The following is a 16,397-nucleotide window of genomic DNA, read 5'->3' as shown; positions in this document are numbered from 1 at the left end:
AAAGTTCAGGTCTTATTTTCTTCGACGAAACTTCACTTGATCATGATTAGCCAATTTAAACCACCCGAACTACGATTGGTCTACTATAAAATGAGGCGCTGTGATTGGCTGTAGCGTCAATGGGAACCAGCTCTGTAGACGGTTTCATGCAATATAGGCTAGTTTTAAATGAAATATTTTTGCATGATAATTTATTATTTTATTTTATTATTTGTTCGTTTATCGCACGTGTTTAAAGGCAATTAAGCCTTCGAACCAATTAATACATTGTGTCGTTCATCTTACAGGGCACCTGCGACGTTTAGTTATGTGGCACAGAAATATGTCAGATGTAAATTAATGTAAATTTGATAGGTCAAAATTGGAAAAATACAGCTAGCATTTGGAATTTTGGATTTACTCTGATCAAGATGAAAACCGATATCTGAGGATCCGAGAGGCCTTTTATTTACGAATTTGAGGTCAAAATTTAAAAAAAAAGCCGCGGGTTGAATTTTAGAACTTTTCATCCGATCAGATCCAATCGGATCAGGTGAAAATCCATATCTGAGGATCCGGGCGGCCCTTCATTATGATTCTGAAGTCATATTTGGTAAAAGCGCCCTCCTTTTGAATGAAATGCCCAACATCTTGAATATTTCCATTTTTGCTCTTATCATGATTATCATTCATCATATAAAAGCAAACACGGAGAAATTTAAGATGTCGGGCGTTATTGCCAAATTTGACCTCATAATCATAATGAAGGGTCGCTCGGATCTTTAGATATCGATTTTCATCTCGATCAGAGCCAAAATGCAGAAATCCAAGATGGCGGGCGTTTGTTTAATTTTGACCTCATATTTATTATAAAGGTCCTCTAGGATCCTCAGATATCGATTTTCATCTTGATCAGAGCAAACATGCAGAAATTCGTATTGAACACGTCGTCATAGGAACAGTTTGTATGGTAATAGTACATTACTATAGAGAACGGGAAACGAGCGTAGCGAGGTCGGCTAGGGATACGCGGCTGGTAACCCCGTTTCTCGCCGAGATTTGTATAGTGCTTTTCTCAAACTTGCAATGAAAAAAAAAAGGATGATGATGATGATTGTTATTATTACTTTCGGGTTACTTAAAGGGGCACGAAAATATGATTATTTTTACGCTACGACGCACGGTTTAGGAGATACAGCTCTATAAAGATTTCTGCATGACTGAAAAAAAAAGTTGTTCCCCTTTGAAGCCCTGAAATAATATTTATCAAACACAAAAAAGAAAAAAAAACACAAAAAAGACAAAAAAAAAGAAAACAAACATAATGGCAGAATTTTGCTTATAGATTTTTTACGGTTGAATGCCAAGACGTGCCATAATTTGACGTTTAAAAACAAAAGAAGGTTGCCTTACAGGCCTAGGTGTGTAAGGCTGTATGAAATTCCTTTACATATCATCTTCACTCATCGCACCTGATATGTAGTATTTCCGGGCCTAATTAGAAGTAAGTCATGTCAACATTTCATTACAAGTTTGAGAAAATAGCATTATAGTTTTTACTATTTTCCTCGCATTCTTTCCATAATTTTTCACCGTTCGAACCTTCCCTGGACCTAGAAATATTCCAATACCAAAATTAGCCAAATCGGTCCAGCCGTCCGCGAACGTAACGAAAAGTTATAAATAGCAGCGAGATACCGGGACTTAGTAAGAAAGTACATAATATAAAAAACCTCCACCTACAATGGCGATTACTATTTACTATCACAAATTTAAATTATTAAAATAACAACCTGAACAAATTAAAAATGAATGTTTCTTAATATCAATGGTTGTTTAAAATGCATAACATCATCCCCATATAAAGCCTGTTGTGATAAAGAGAAATCAAAATAATATGATCCTAGCTAAACTATACGTGAAAAGTAATCCCATATTTTTTCCAGTGTTTGTTGGAACGACTAGCACATTATTTATCCGAACAATAAGGCATATTTCTTTCGTTAAAGATATAATTTGAATACTTCTTACTATGACTGTCACAACGGGCCGCCATTTGCGAACTAAATAGCTCCGCGGCACAAAGTTGACGCCCCGCCCGCTTCGGCACAATGTTTGTGGGGTCATTTTGCAGAGCTAGTTCGATATCTTTGTTTATTATCAATCGCTGAAAATACATGAATTTAAAAAAAATGAGGAAGTATCTACTTTTCACGCCACTGTTCGGAAATGTGGCAATAGATGGTCTAAAACCAAGCTGGAAAGTAGGCAATAGCTGTAGCACCTGAAACACCACTACTACAATGTTTCATTGTTATCATTATCTGTCATTGGTGATCATTGTTATCACCATCTGTCATTGGTGATGGTAAAAGGTCTTTTTTTTCGCAACTTTTTTCTTCAAAAGTAAAATTAGTTTATGTATAGGGCCAATCACTTGTTTAAAAAAAGAAATGTCAAAACCATTCAGTTCTCGCTTAACGCGTTTTTACTTTTGTAGCTGTTTGTGGTTTTTTAGCAAAAACGCTTCTAATATAAAAGAAGTAAAAAAGGCGGGATCGGCAAATACTTACTAAATTGGATAGTGTAAATTGTGTACAACTTAAAAAATACAAGAAACACGTATCTACGAAAATATAAATATTCCTGGCAAAAATATTTATATTATATAAACTTTATTGCGCAATAAAAATAAGTACAAATGGTGGACTTAATGCCTTAAGGCATTCTCTACCAGTCAACCATAGGGCAAAACAGAAATTGATTGATTGATTGAGAAAAATAATTCAAAAGAAATTACAGCTGTAAAAGCAATTAAAAAAACTATTTACAATTTTGGACATGAATAACATTGTTACACAAATGATATTAGGTACTACATAATATATATTTATATATATATATAAGCGGTTTTCCGGCTTCATCTACAATGTACTATTTTAACTATTTACAGTATTTCTTGAAGATACCTTCAATTGACAATGAAGGAAAAGCATTGTTACATATGGAATGGCGAGTTACATATCAGAACGCAAATCCTATAACAGATCTATTTAAAACCAAATTTTAATTGCTTATCGTCTTGACGACCGGTCTGGCCTAGTGGGTAATAATTCTGCCTATGAAGCTGACGTTCCGGGGTTCAAATCCTGGTAAGAGCATATATTTGTGTTATGAACACGGATATTTGTTTCAGAGTCATGGATGTTTTCTATGTATTTAAGTATTTATAATTATATATTATTTATATCGTTGCCTAGGTACCTACAACACAAGCCATATTGAGCTTACTGTGGGACTTAGTCAATTTTAGGGCTCCTGATATCCGTGATACACGCCGATCCGTAGCTACGGGTTCTTAAGCCCGGCGGTACTAAGATCACGAATTTCACGAACACGCCAAGGTACGTACCTCGTACCTGCGTTCGCGACCGGATTCACGTGACACGCCGTGACCGTGACACGCCATGATACGTAGCCCGTACCTGCGTTCGTGTGCGGAGCTTCGGGCTCGGTTACGTTGGATAGGTACTTATCGCACGTCTCGTAGTTTCGACACGCCCGGGAGAAAAATAAATAAGGCCTAGGTATTATTGAATTAAGTTACCACTTAGTATTGTATTTTTTGCATCGATTTGAATATAATGGTTATATCTAAATAATTTATGGGGTTATCCTGTTTTTTGTATAACCAGCTAATGATTAATAGTCAAAACTAGTGACCTGCTCGTTGCATAGCACTAATATAAATATAAGGTGTAAAACTCCCTAGTAAGTATCATTATAATTATGAACTTAAGCAACGCTGTGCTACTGGTTGTCATTATTAAATCAAGAGAAGACATTTTTCTCTGTTAAGTATTAATGAAATGAATGAAAAAGCAAACTTGAACTTGTAAAAGCTTGCTACTATCAAAGAATATAACGTAGCCTAAATATAAACAAGGCAATCCTAATCCAAAGAAACAAAAGGGTCTGCAAATCTTCGGTAGGTATGATAAAATTGATAAAGGTAATACAGGTAAACAAATTCAACAAAAACACATGTACGGGGCCACGGAAAAAAAGTACGCAGCTGCAGTTCTTATCAGTTTCGGACTTTCGGGGCATTAAAGAGTACTGTTTATTTCTAGATTGAAGGTATAGTTTCTATTTTCCTCCGTGAGCTTCTACGGGTTATCGTCTTATCTATTGTTTAAAAACCGCAAAGGCGCGTGCCACTATAAAAAAATGGTTAGGCCGCATAGGTAGCGTTTATTGAATTACTACTCTATTGAGCACGGAATAAGATTCATTATGAACTAATACAGAATTCTAACAGAATAGCTGTCTGATCTCTATTGGTGCGTCTAAGGTAGGCGACTAAACGCTCTCAAACCAGCTTAACTTGTGACACTGCGATCCGAAACAAAGATACGTATTCGAAGACCTCGCTTGCACTGGTAATGCGAGCGCACGGCTAGCTAGCGCAAAGGAAGCAATGTTATGTTTCTCGAGGAGCAGGTAAAAAACAGGGCCGGTTTTTCACAAAAATAAACAATAAAACAATGGTAAAATAGTAATAAATATGTATATCCATTTAACAATCCCGCACTACTAATGTTAAAATAGACCTATATGTTATAATTATGTACACTAAAATAAAGATATTATTTACAATAGAGTACACATTTAGTAAAACATTTATACAAATTTATATTATGAGTCAACAAAAAAATAAGTAACATATACATAATAGTGTATGCATAAAATAAATAAATATAAAACAAAATATGCATATCGTTTAGAGTCAAATCACGCTAACTCTTTCAAGCAAACCATACAAACAGTGTCAGTTTGTTAGAAGTCTGAAGAACGCTAACTCTTCAGACTTATTTATTACTATTTTACCATTGTTTTATTGTTTATTTAAAATTAGCCTGTTTAAAGTTTAAAATTAGCAAACAACTGTTTAAACAGTTGATTATAAAAATGAGTATATCTCGTTATTATTGTAATTACACAAACCCATTCTGTTAGATGTGTACCTACTATTTAAATAGTGTTATGTTTTATCTCTTTAAATTAAACAACGTAAAACCACCCAAATATATTTGTGTGAAAATCCGGCCCTGTTTTTTACCTGCTCCTCGATAAACATAACATTGCTTCCTTTGCGCTAGCTAGCCGTGCGCTCGCATTACCAGTGCAAGCGAGGTCTTCGAATACGTATCTTTGTTTCGGATCGCAGTGTCACAAGTTAAGCTGGTTTGAGAGCGTTTAGTCGCCTACCTTAGACGCACCAATAGAGATCAGACAGCTATTCTGTTAGAATTCTGTATTAGTTCATAATGAATCTTATTCCGTGCTCAATAGAGTAGTAATTCAATAAACGCTACCTATGCGGCCTAACCATTTTTTCATAGTGGCACGCGCCTTTGCGGTTTTTAAACAATAGATAAGACGATAACCCGTAGAAGCTCACGGAGGAAAATAGAAACTATAATAATGACATATTATTGTTAGAGCGTTTTATTGTATGACTAACAAGCTAAGCCAACATACCGGTTTTTTTTTTTGGAGATAAGAAGTGCAGTTGCACGTGCAGACAAAGATAATAAGATTTGCGAGCGACTTATTAAAATGAAACAAACAATATACATAAGTAGCTGTGGGCTTTACCTTTTACTCGTGAAGTTGAAAGAAGTGACCGCGATGTTTTGTTTTACAAATTCGTGGTATTTTTTATTTAATCTGGAGGGAGCAGTTTAGAATTTTGAACTCACATTCATTGTCATTAGTTACTCCTGACATCATAGTTGGTCTCCTGACACACAGTGTTGTTGTATTATTTTAGCAACTCGTTTGTGTTCCTGCCGGTGAGTAAGGTTGCCAGAGCTCAACGAGGGGGGGGGCGGGTTTAGGGTCGGCAACGCGCATGTAACTCCTCTGGAGTTGCAGGCGTACATAGGCTACGGAGACTGCTTACCATCAGGCGGGCCGTATGCTTGTTTGCCACCGACGTAGTATAAAAAAAAATATATTAAAGTAGCTATTCATTGTAATTAATGTTTGGTTCTTTTCATTTATTACTCATTAATATTTAAAAGGCCTTACTATTGAAAATAAATTTTAATTGAAAAGTAATGAAACGGAATTAGAGCTATGAATAAAAAATTCATGATAAATATTTATTCGTAGCTCTTAGAGACCGCATCGTATCTTCACTCAACGTCGCGGGCGGACCGAACCGGCGTGTTCTTAAGATACGTGAAGCCGTGATCACGCCTACACGGATCTACACGGATTCACGTACCCTAATTTCACGTAGCCGAATGTCACGTGCGGAACGGACCAGAAAACCGTAGCCGTGAATCACGAAACCGGGCGCACGGCTACGGGTTCACGAATCACGGACACGACCGCGAGCCCTAGTCAATTTGTGTTATAATGTCCTATAATATTTATTTATTTTCGTAATAAAAAGTAAAACTTGGAAAGTAAAGTGAAGAATGAACGTATCATTTTCTGCACACTTCATAAATAACAATGCCCCACTTTGAGAGCGTGAGAAATGATCGTGATATTTGTTGCAGCACGTGGAAGCCGGGTCCAAGCCGGCCGCTGAGGACAACCGGAGCAACTTGCTCAGCGAGATCCGTCAGGGCGTGGAGTTGCGATCCGTGAGTACCCGGCGGACATCACCGCTACTGCACGGCACTTGTCGTCGTCGTCTTTGGACACATACATGTGGAACAAGTGTACACGCACGCTATACTTGTCTATTAATCACTTTTCAATACACATGTTCACGGTCTATATCGATCCCACCAAAAATATTTCATGTAAAGTGTTGCCAAGACTAACATGCGCCTATAGTTTTCACACTAAAAAGTCATCAGATCTCTTAATATCAATACTTTTACTCCGTTAATCCTAACCCTTTAAATCCTAACTTTACAAGCTCTAAATCTATAAAGCCATCATCTTGGGTAAACAGTACAGCTTTATTATTACATTAATACTACAGTGTTATTTAGTATTAGGTGTATTTTTAATTATTCCTTTTGTCCGGGTCTGCCTAAAACGTAGGCTGATTAATTCGCGTTATGACAAAACTTAATTTGAAATTCGCTATTCGTCTAAATCGCTATTGACCTATTACTTATATTACCTATTTCGCAATATGTCCCAAACGCAGTAAGCCTAAGTAGCTGTTTTTGTCCATTTCGCGATACGCCTAATTACCTAATCGCCCCCCAAAGTGTGAGTGAGCTTCACATTTGTGGTGTTAAGCAAGTCTAGCCTAACCACTCTGCCTGAGAGCATGCTTTGCACCCAGCGGATAGTGATGGGGTCCACCTCCTTGGCCCTAAGCCCCTCCACCGGTGGCCGAATGGGTGTATTATCGAAAGCGCCCTCAATATCGAGGAAAGCCGACAGGGCTATTTCCTTGTCTTCCAAGAGTTCCAAGGCCCTTTCCACTCTGTCGACCAGCTCCAGCAAGGCAGTCTCTGTGGATCTGCCCCTACGGTAAGCATGTTGGCTGTCATGTATGAATTTACTCCAGTGAACAGAAAAACATGGAATTCGCATTTGAGAACATTACCGTTCAAATTATCGGCACAATTAGCACACATACACAATTACGCCTACATTCAAATAAGACGATACTTTTACAGAACCTGTAATCAAAACTGATAAACGAAATAATAGTCATCTCTATTACACTTAATTATGTAGACAGCTAAGTGTAGATGAAATGCATATAATGTCAATAACTACCAATCAGCGACATTAATCCGCTAATAACCTTCTTGCTGTACGTACTGGCAGCTGAGAGATCGCGGTTCATATTTTGATTAGAATATGACTTGGACAGGGATAGGTTTATGCCATAATAGTTTGAAGAACCAGTCAAATAATCCACGTATAATAATTTTGTGCAAATTAAAAGATAATTAGTTAAAATGTTATGAAATGAGACACTAACCCAACATAAGTAAATATTCATTGTTGTGTTTAACATATTCCGCTATAATAAGTATTTTTAAGGCTAGATACATTTTATAATCAATCTGTATGGCAGAGCGTAGTCATGTTCAAGTATATCCAGCAAAATTTACATGGGTACACGAATCGGGTCAAAAATATTTGAAAAGGCGGAGCGAAAATAAAGGCTCATTCCCACTTTCAGTTCCAACGGAAGTATTTTTGTTGGAAATGGTGACCTCTGCGTGCGTTGTCTAAATGCAAGACGAAAGAAAGATTTCTGGGCAACTGCAAGTGAAAATGTACAACGGGAGAAAGATTCGACAAAAACTCTTAGCCATATTTAAATGACAGCAGAGGATGGATTCAAATGATCCAAATTTTCAGATATTGTGTGTATTTGTTAAACAAATTAATTGAAAGAGTGACAGAAAAAATATCTACATATACTACATACCTATAGGAGACCGCGGCCGTAACAAAATTGAACGAACAGCAGTTTTATTAAGCTGTGTAAACCCGGCCTTTTTTGATAAGTTGAAATATTCATCTTTGAAATCAATAAAACATATTCTAGATCCAGACATCCAATCAATGTCATGTCTTTCTAATTGGACAGCTTTTTTTCATAGTTCGCTGCGAATACCATCTTGTGCGAATCGGATTGTAAAGTATAACAAATACTACAATGTAAAATGACAATACCAAATTTGATTATTAATTTGAAATTACTAGGTAGTTTTTTATAGCTCTATCCCATGAAAGATAAAAGGAAAATACAAATCTGATACAAAGGAATTTATTACAATATAGAAAATATCTAAATCAAACATAAGTTAATAAAATAATCTACTTTATTTGGCATAACATCATCCCTATTATCCTCGTAATCTAAAGAGACGAAACTCGTATGCAGTTACGTTTTAAATTAGCACGGTAATATTGAAAAAAATGTCGTCATATTTATTCCAAATTTTACTGAAGTTATTTGTTTACTTACACGTGAAATGTGATCCTACTATCCTTGGAATGATCAGAATAACTTCTGCACCACTTCACGACACATGAAGACATTTTTAATTATGTAAAAACGTTGTTTTTATAAACCGATTTAGCCATCTATCACTGACTGTCATATCGGTCGAACTGAAGTTACCAATCGAGTCGTTTGTAAGCCCCGCCCACCTTAGGGTAGTTTACATGACATTGGCTATGGAACCCTAAAAATACTATTTAATAGCGCTACGAATAGATTATCGTCGAATTTATAAAAGTATTTTTGGTGCAAACTTCGTATTTTTTTCTTTTTTATAAATTTTCGGTCTCGGTCTTGGCCGAGACAAAAAAAGCGTTCTCAGTCGGACCTTATCAGTTATTAAACCCATAACCCTACTTTCTGGTTAAGTCGCAGTCAAGTAAAATATTGATATTGGGGTAGATCATGTACAAATGTATAGTTAAAAGTGGAATGAATATTCTTCCAAGTTTCCTATTAAGAGAATATCCCCTGAAGAAGCGCTAATTCTGGGTTCCCCTTCAGCCGCGTATGTAACCGGAGTTTTGTAACCAGTTACATAAAAAAAAATGATCCTCATAGGATACTGGTATCCAAGTAATAGGATTTTTACCTTTACTGATACCTGTATGATTGTTCGTAACTAGTATCCAGTAAGGAATAAATAATACTCTTATGAAACCATGAGTGATCCGGACCCATGCTTTACCTAGGACCTATACCATATTATTTTTTTGTAATTGAAGACATGGTGTGGAATAAGTGGACGAATTTCGTGGTGAGAAAAGAGTGAAAAGTACCAGGGCAACAGAAAGTATAAGGAGTTAGTCTACGCTTAGTTCATTATATTTGAGTTGCAAAGTTATGCCCGTTTCACACGATGGCAGAGCAGTGGGGCAGAATAGTAGGCACCACAAGCTGAGACAGAACAGTACTATAAAGTTTGTGCGTTCAGGTTGTAGCAGTACCGTGCTGCCTACTGTTCTGCCCCACTGCTCTGCCCTCGTGTAAGACGGGCATAACTTTGCAACTCAAATATAATGAAAACGTCAGTTATATAAAGAATGTTGAGTGCCATGATATCAAAAGAGGTTGATAATACCATACCTATCTATCTTTCAAGCAGTTACCTACGAGGAATATAAAGTACTTTCTCGTAATCATTAGGAAGTTTTCCTAGGTTGTAACTCGGTTACGTGAAAGGAAAAAAATATATCACTTGGATACCAGTATCCTATGAGGATCATTTTTTCTTCTTAGGTAACTGGTTACAAAACTCCGGTTACATACGCGGCCGAAGGGCTGGGTTCAACAAGTAATTTCTATAGCAAGATGTATTTTTTCCGCAAAAACGTAGACGCCTTTCATATGGCTCGGACAGTGAAAAGTGAGGTATCTATAAAATCTAAAGTATAATAGGTAGCATAATAAAACTTGGTATTTTTGATAAGTCTACTGACTACATAGTACCTTAAACATACCAGCTCTCTAGCGTTATTCAAACCGAAACTACGAGGGTTTAAAAATACGACGAATCGTGCCGAGAAAAGATAGGCACTGCCTTTTGCACTTTGTCTCGTCTTGGCGGGGGCACGGCCGTGCTCCCAGATAGTATCGAGTCTATATTCACACGAGACTGTTATCGTGTGAATTAGACAGCTTACTTCAAACGTTTGTCTATTTGCTTCTATATCGTTCGAGCGTGCAAGGTAGATTGATAGAGATAGCACGTTTTCCTAGCGAAAAAAACCCTCTGTTGATGAGCAGCCGTGGTAAGGTGTGTTATGACTTGTGCAGGTGCAGGCTTCGCGGCCGACCAGCAACGGCGCGGCGCCGGCGGCGGGCACGGGCGGCGCGTCGGGCCTGGCCGTGGCACTGCGCCGCGCGCTGGACGAGCGCTCGCGTGTCATCCACTCCTCGGACTCCGACGACAGCGAGCCTGCCACCAGCGACGACGATTGGGACTAACCGCACTATGACACCTACTCCCTCCGTTCATATTTATTTTCAACATTCTACTTTTACGTCCTGAAATAACATGCTCGAGGTAATGTGCTGTATTTCAGTGTTTGCTTTTTAAGCTCCATTTTACCTTATGTGCCGTCTTTTCGCCTTAACTTCTGATAACTGACTGACATTTATACTGACTCACCTCCCAATATACAACATTCTCGACTTTATGTTAGAATAAAATACGAATATTATAGGCACCACTATACGAATTCAAGTAGTGTAGAACACCACAACATACCATATAGCCTGGCATGGCTGGCAATAGAAAAGTGCGGTAAATTTAACAAATGTACGCTTTGTAAGTTGACCTGCATTTGGTTGGCATCATAAAATAACCTAGCAATAGTAATAGAAGTCATATCATGCAATGAGTTTGTATGTAGAGGTAAGCTGTACTGTATGTATAATGAATGTGTATATATTGTATCTAATTGTAGAAAATTGACTGACAAAACAATGGTGATTTTATAATTATAGCATTTTTGTCATAAATACGATTATTTCCAGTTTTTGGTTGTTACTGTCTCAAGTGAAAAAAACTATATAATAGCAATATGAACACCACAAATTTACTAAATATTGACATATTATACCAACTAAATAGATTGGACTTAACCATGACATTCAGAAAATTCCAATTTCCATCTACGCCCACGACGTACACTTTTTACAATATAGTAAAACAATATACTTAATTGGTATATTTTTAGTCGGCAACCATTATGGTTGGACTATGATAGTCATTGTATGGTTTTAGTTAAAATATTTATTAGTTTAGTTTATTATAAGCGTGTCGATAGCATTACCTTTGAGGTATTTGGTATATTGTACGGACACGCGTTGAATGTACGATTCATATTGGTCAAGCTGGACGGAACCTATTTGGAGCACCTTATTACGCGCCAAAAAGGAATTTAAATATTTTGTATAATAAAGTATTGTGCCGGAATATTACTCGACCGCAATCAGAATACGGTTTGAAAGATTTAGATTTATTTCTTTCATAATATTAAATTACAATATAAATAATTTTAAGCTAATCTATATGAATTTATATTATTATCGTCAACTATTTATTATATGCAATATCACGACAGAAAAAATATCAAATATCAATAGCAAAATGAATTCACAATGTCAAATAAATATTGGGAAATAATAATACAATGTCGAATAATAGCATTATTATGGATAAGATGTCAAAATGGCTACTTATACTCAAGCTCAAGGCATTACAATATTAAAATAAAATAACAATTATCATATCAATTCACAATATTAAATGTCATTTCCATGTATTTTTTTACAGAATATAATGGATTATCCAATTAAAAAGATCTTAATTGGCGTTCAAATTCTTCGTCGGAAGGTTCGGTTTGCAATTCTGATATTTTAGAGCAGCTTTATAATTTAATTATACACCCATAAAACCCGACAGATTTGAAGGGTGTATTCTTGACCACAAAAAGAGATAATTTTTTTTAATCGGTTGCGTAATGTTTTGTGACTGGGAAATGTTATGATAATGACAATTCATGTGAAAATTTGTTTCTGTAATAATAACTCAGTGAAAAACGCCCCTTTGCTGCGACGCTGCCACTATGTGACTTGGTTTAGGCATATCTAATGACAGACATTAAAGTTTGAAAGGAAACTCGCAAAATGTATCTGTAAATAAATTAAAAAAAAACGTCACAATTAATAAGGTTGCTCTAGAGGTTTATGGCAAAAAGGAAAAAACATATAATATAATAATTAATATAATGTTAGTTTAGGCTGTAATTAACACACTTTCGTAGTTTTATAAAAAATGGACTAATTTTATTTTTTCATACAAAATAATTCAGCAAGCAATGTAGCATGCAATCTATCACTACTTTTTAACTCAAAACGTCTCATTAATGACGCGATGTCACAACTGTTTATTTAGGGCTCCCAATCTTGATATCTACATCAGTGAAGCTGATAGGCCGTGTTTCATTGATTGAATGAAATGAAGATGACTGAATTCATTTATGGTATCACACGAAATCGGATCAGCGGTTTAACCCTTTACCAGGCTAAGGGAGATATATTCCCCACATATGGCACTTCAAACTTGTGTTCTATTTCCGATGAGTAAGACTGATATTCGATTTTCATTTTTGAACTGTCAGCCTGATAAAGGGTTAAGCGTGGAGTTTTAAAGTTTTTTTTTTTTAATTTTGTTTTTACTTCGAAATGGTGACAACTGACAATGAGATACTAGAAATGAATATGGCCAACATTTTTCAAAGCATTTCCTTCTATACCTTCTTATTGCTTGGCCAGGCTCAGGAATGCATGGTTAAAATCTGTCGGGTTATATGGGCCCACGGTGTATACTTAGATTTCTTGCACTTTTTCAAAATTACGTTAACATGGGGGTCGCAAGGCGGCTCGCAGAAGCTCTAGTAGATAATTGCAATGACAATAAACAGTCACTGCACACATATTTCACCGCCATTCTGATTAAATATTGTGCCATTTAGTAACTATTCAGTATTTGAATACGTACTTACTTGCACGCCGCTTTGCTCGGTCCAGAGCAATCTCTACCTCCACTCTATCCGCCCAACGATATTTAGGATGACCAACAGGACGGCGTCCAGTTGGTCGATCTAAGTAAACCCTCTTGACTGCCCGATTGTCACCCATCCTTTCGAGGTGGCCAAGCCAGCGGAGACTATGTGCTTCGGTCTCACCTATTATATTCGGCTCGGCTATTAGTTGTTCTATTTCGGCATTCTTTCGAATCCTCCAACTGCCATCGTCTCTTTTGACGTTCTGTGACTAGAAGGCTGTTCTCCTTGAGTGTTAATGTTCAAGCCTCACTCCCATACATCAGGATGGAGCGGATCAGGGTCTTATAGATCCGTAGCTTAGTGCATCTACTAAGAAGCTGGGACACCAACACCTTACGGAGCGCAGCGCAGCACTGCAGCTTTATTTGAATAACTAAAACTATAAAAAATTAGATTTTTTTTTTTTTCAAGTTTTAAAACCACGTATTTTCATTCATCTGCACACTGTTCGACATTGACAATGTCTTTTCTAGTCTCGTATTGTAGCAAATTTAGTCTACTTTATAAACGCATTGAGAAGGCACAATCACGACTAGTCCTTTAGGGTTATTATCGACTAAATCTAAAAAAGTACGAAATGTTCGCGGTTTTCTAAATTTTTGACAAAGTTGCGTTCGGCGCTCGAGGTCACAAATTTGGATTATTTATTGGGCGATCATCATAATCAAGCCTGCATAAAATAAGAACTACCGGATTTGACGCAAACGAACCCTATTACAAAAATCGAATAAGTTACTAGATTGAACCGTAAATGTTATGTTTTACTCTAGTTATATTACATGGGTAATATGCCTCTTAATATCAATGCTGCTATCACCAAGTTTTTACCTCTGGCCGTGGTCCATATACAACAAATATTATCAATAATGTTAACCCATTCAGGGCCAGCGACTCAGCTTATTGGTCATGCTCAAACAGTTCCGCAGGGCCAGTGACTCGCATGTGAGTCATGAATAAATTCTGATTTAAACATAAACGAAATTTAACGTAATAACGTACTCGTACGTATCCACTAGGTTATCCATTTCTATAAGGTAGGTATATTATGATAAAAATTATAAAAGCGTTTGTTTAATGAAAATAGAGCTTAGAATATTCATTTTTGGTTTACTATCAGTGCAATAAAGTAAATGTAGCCGCCGTGCAGGTCAGGATCTCGACGACTCAAACAAAACTTCGATTTATAATGAAGTGAAGTATAATCTTCCAAAAGGTACTGGTTAACAAGGGTTCTTGCTAAAACTGTTAAATGTAGAAAGTGGGTGTTGATAGTTTGGAGGATTATGAAAGAGTGATTTTCAATATTTGATCGTCTACCGACAAACAAACAAAGGTGGTTCTACAAAAGTGGTTTAAATTTAGGTGCTTCTAATTGGCGATACAAAATATTTGGAGCGCTCCTATTGGTGCTTTTGAAAAGCCTCCGAATACTGCCGAGCCCGACGGCTGCGTCTAGGTACCGCATTGGGAATATTTTATATAATAAGTTGCATTCGCAACAGTAAATATACTGAAATTCTAGATACATAAGCATTGCAAGCAAACAGATAAATCCATATTTCAAAGATACCAAAAATATGTATATTTTTGAAGTTATTGACATGGCTCAGGGTATGGGTCACCGTGGCCTGGCGCTACTTGTGAAAACTACAAAAGTTTCCGTAGTAGGCTAAAATAAACTTTATTGGCTGGTTTCATATTGAAGCTGTTTGATATTGTACCATTTTACAACCGATTACTGTTTGGATGATGGCACGCAACATTTACCAAACCGTGGTATAATGATATTTTGTTTTGTGTGAGGGGTAAGGCAACGAGGATTTTATCCCACTGTAGTTTTGTGTCATAATATTTGGTGATCGTTGTATGGTATCTTAGGCAATTACCCATTAACAATGATGTTAATATTCATTCTTTTTTTTTCGTTTCAATATAAAACAAGGCAGTTGAAACGGTCACCACTAACTAATATTGTATTATCATAATGGTGTGTGACAAATATTTACAAGTATTAAAAAATGTTTTGTGTTGTGTCAGGGGTAAGGCAAGGGAAATGGGTCAAATAGAACTGCTAACATTTGACCCATAAAACAAAAACAAACACAGCAAGTTAAATATGTAAAAAGATAAAAAGTTCATTCCTACAAACTGCAATGTTTTTTTTTATAGGCACTGAAAAATGGTGGTTAGTTAAAATGTTGTTCAACTGGCCGGCTTCATAAGAGGCGATTTATTTACCGTACGCACCAGGCCCGGGACCCATAAGCTGAGTCATACGTTTTAGCTAAAAACGGTGTGTATGGTGGCCCAGCGTATTGTGTACACTCGACGGGCCTTGGCCATGAGTGGGTTAAATACCTGTTGCACGGTTGTATGGTGTACGGAACTATTTTGCCACTTTGACTGCTACAAAGTATTTGACGCTGTCTGAACCTACATTATATGACGTTTAATTTCACGAATTTGAATTGTAACCGTTGAATATGCAACTATCAAAATCGACATTTGTATAATAAAAAAAGATAGCAAGAAACCGAGGCGGTCACAGGTGGGAATATACTCTCGCATCAACATTCCATGCAATTCTTGCTGGCTAAAGCAGGAACATCAAAATTACTCATACTAAGAATTGATATTTATATGTATAGTAGATTTAAACATTGTATAAAAAGCGCAAAGCTATTTTTATAAATATTAATGTTTTTGATTGTTATTTGTAATATTACCAATTGTATCTTACTGGAAATTTGACTAACAAATCATGTTATTATCGCATGTAACACTATGTTGACTAAATAAATAATGATTAATTTAAA

General features: G+C 36.5%; 1 protein-coding gene across 2 annotated transcripts in view; it reads left to right on the top strand.

Moving 5' to 3' along the window:
* The window catches only part of LOC133527696 (actin nucleation-promoting factor WASL-like), a 51,913-nt gene extending 35,516 nt beyond the window's left edge, over positions 1–16,397 (top strand). The window contains exons 10-11 of one of the 2 annotated variants that reach the window (XM_061864832.1): positions 6,555–6,641; positions 10,763–16,397. In XM_061864832.1, coding sequence (XP_061720816.1) covers positions 6,555–6,641; positions 10,763–10,933 — 258 coding nt within the window. In that variant the 3' untranslated portion in view covers positions 10,934–16,397. Of the gene's footprint in view, positions 1–6,554; positions 8,727–10,762 lie in introns of those variants that run through there. The other variant, XM_061864823.1, reaches the window with a different exon arrangement.

Source organism: Cydia pomonella, chromosome 1 (assembly GCF_033807575.1).
Source record: "Cydia pomonella isolate Wapato2018A chromosome 1, ilCydPomo1, whole genome shotgun sequence".
In the NCBI taxonomy this organism is placed as follows: Eukaryota; Metazoa; Arthropoda; class Insecta; order Lepidoptera; family Tortricidae; genus Cydia; species Cydia pomonella.
This window is presented reverse-complemented; position numbering and strand designations above follow the sequence as displayed.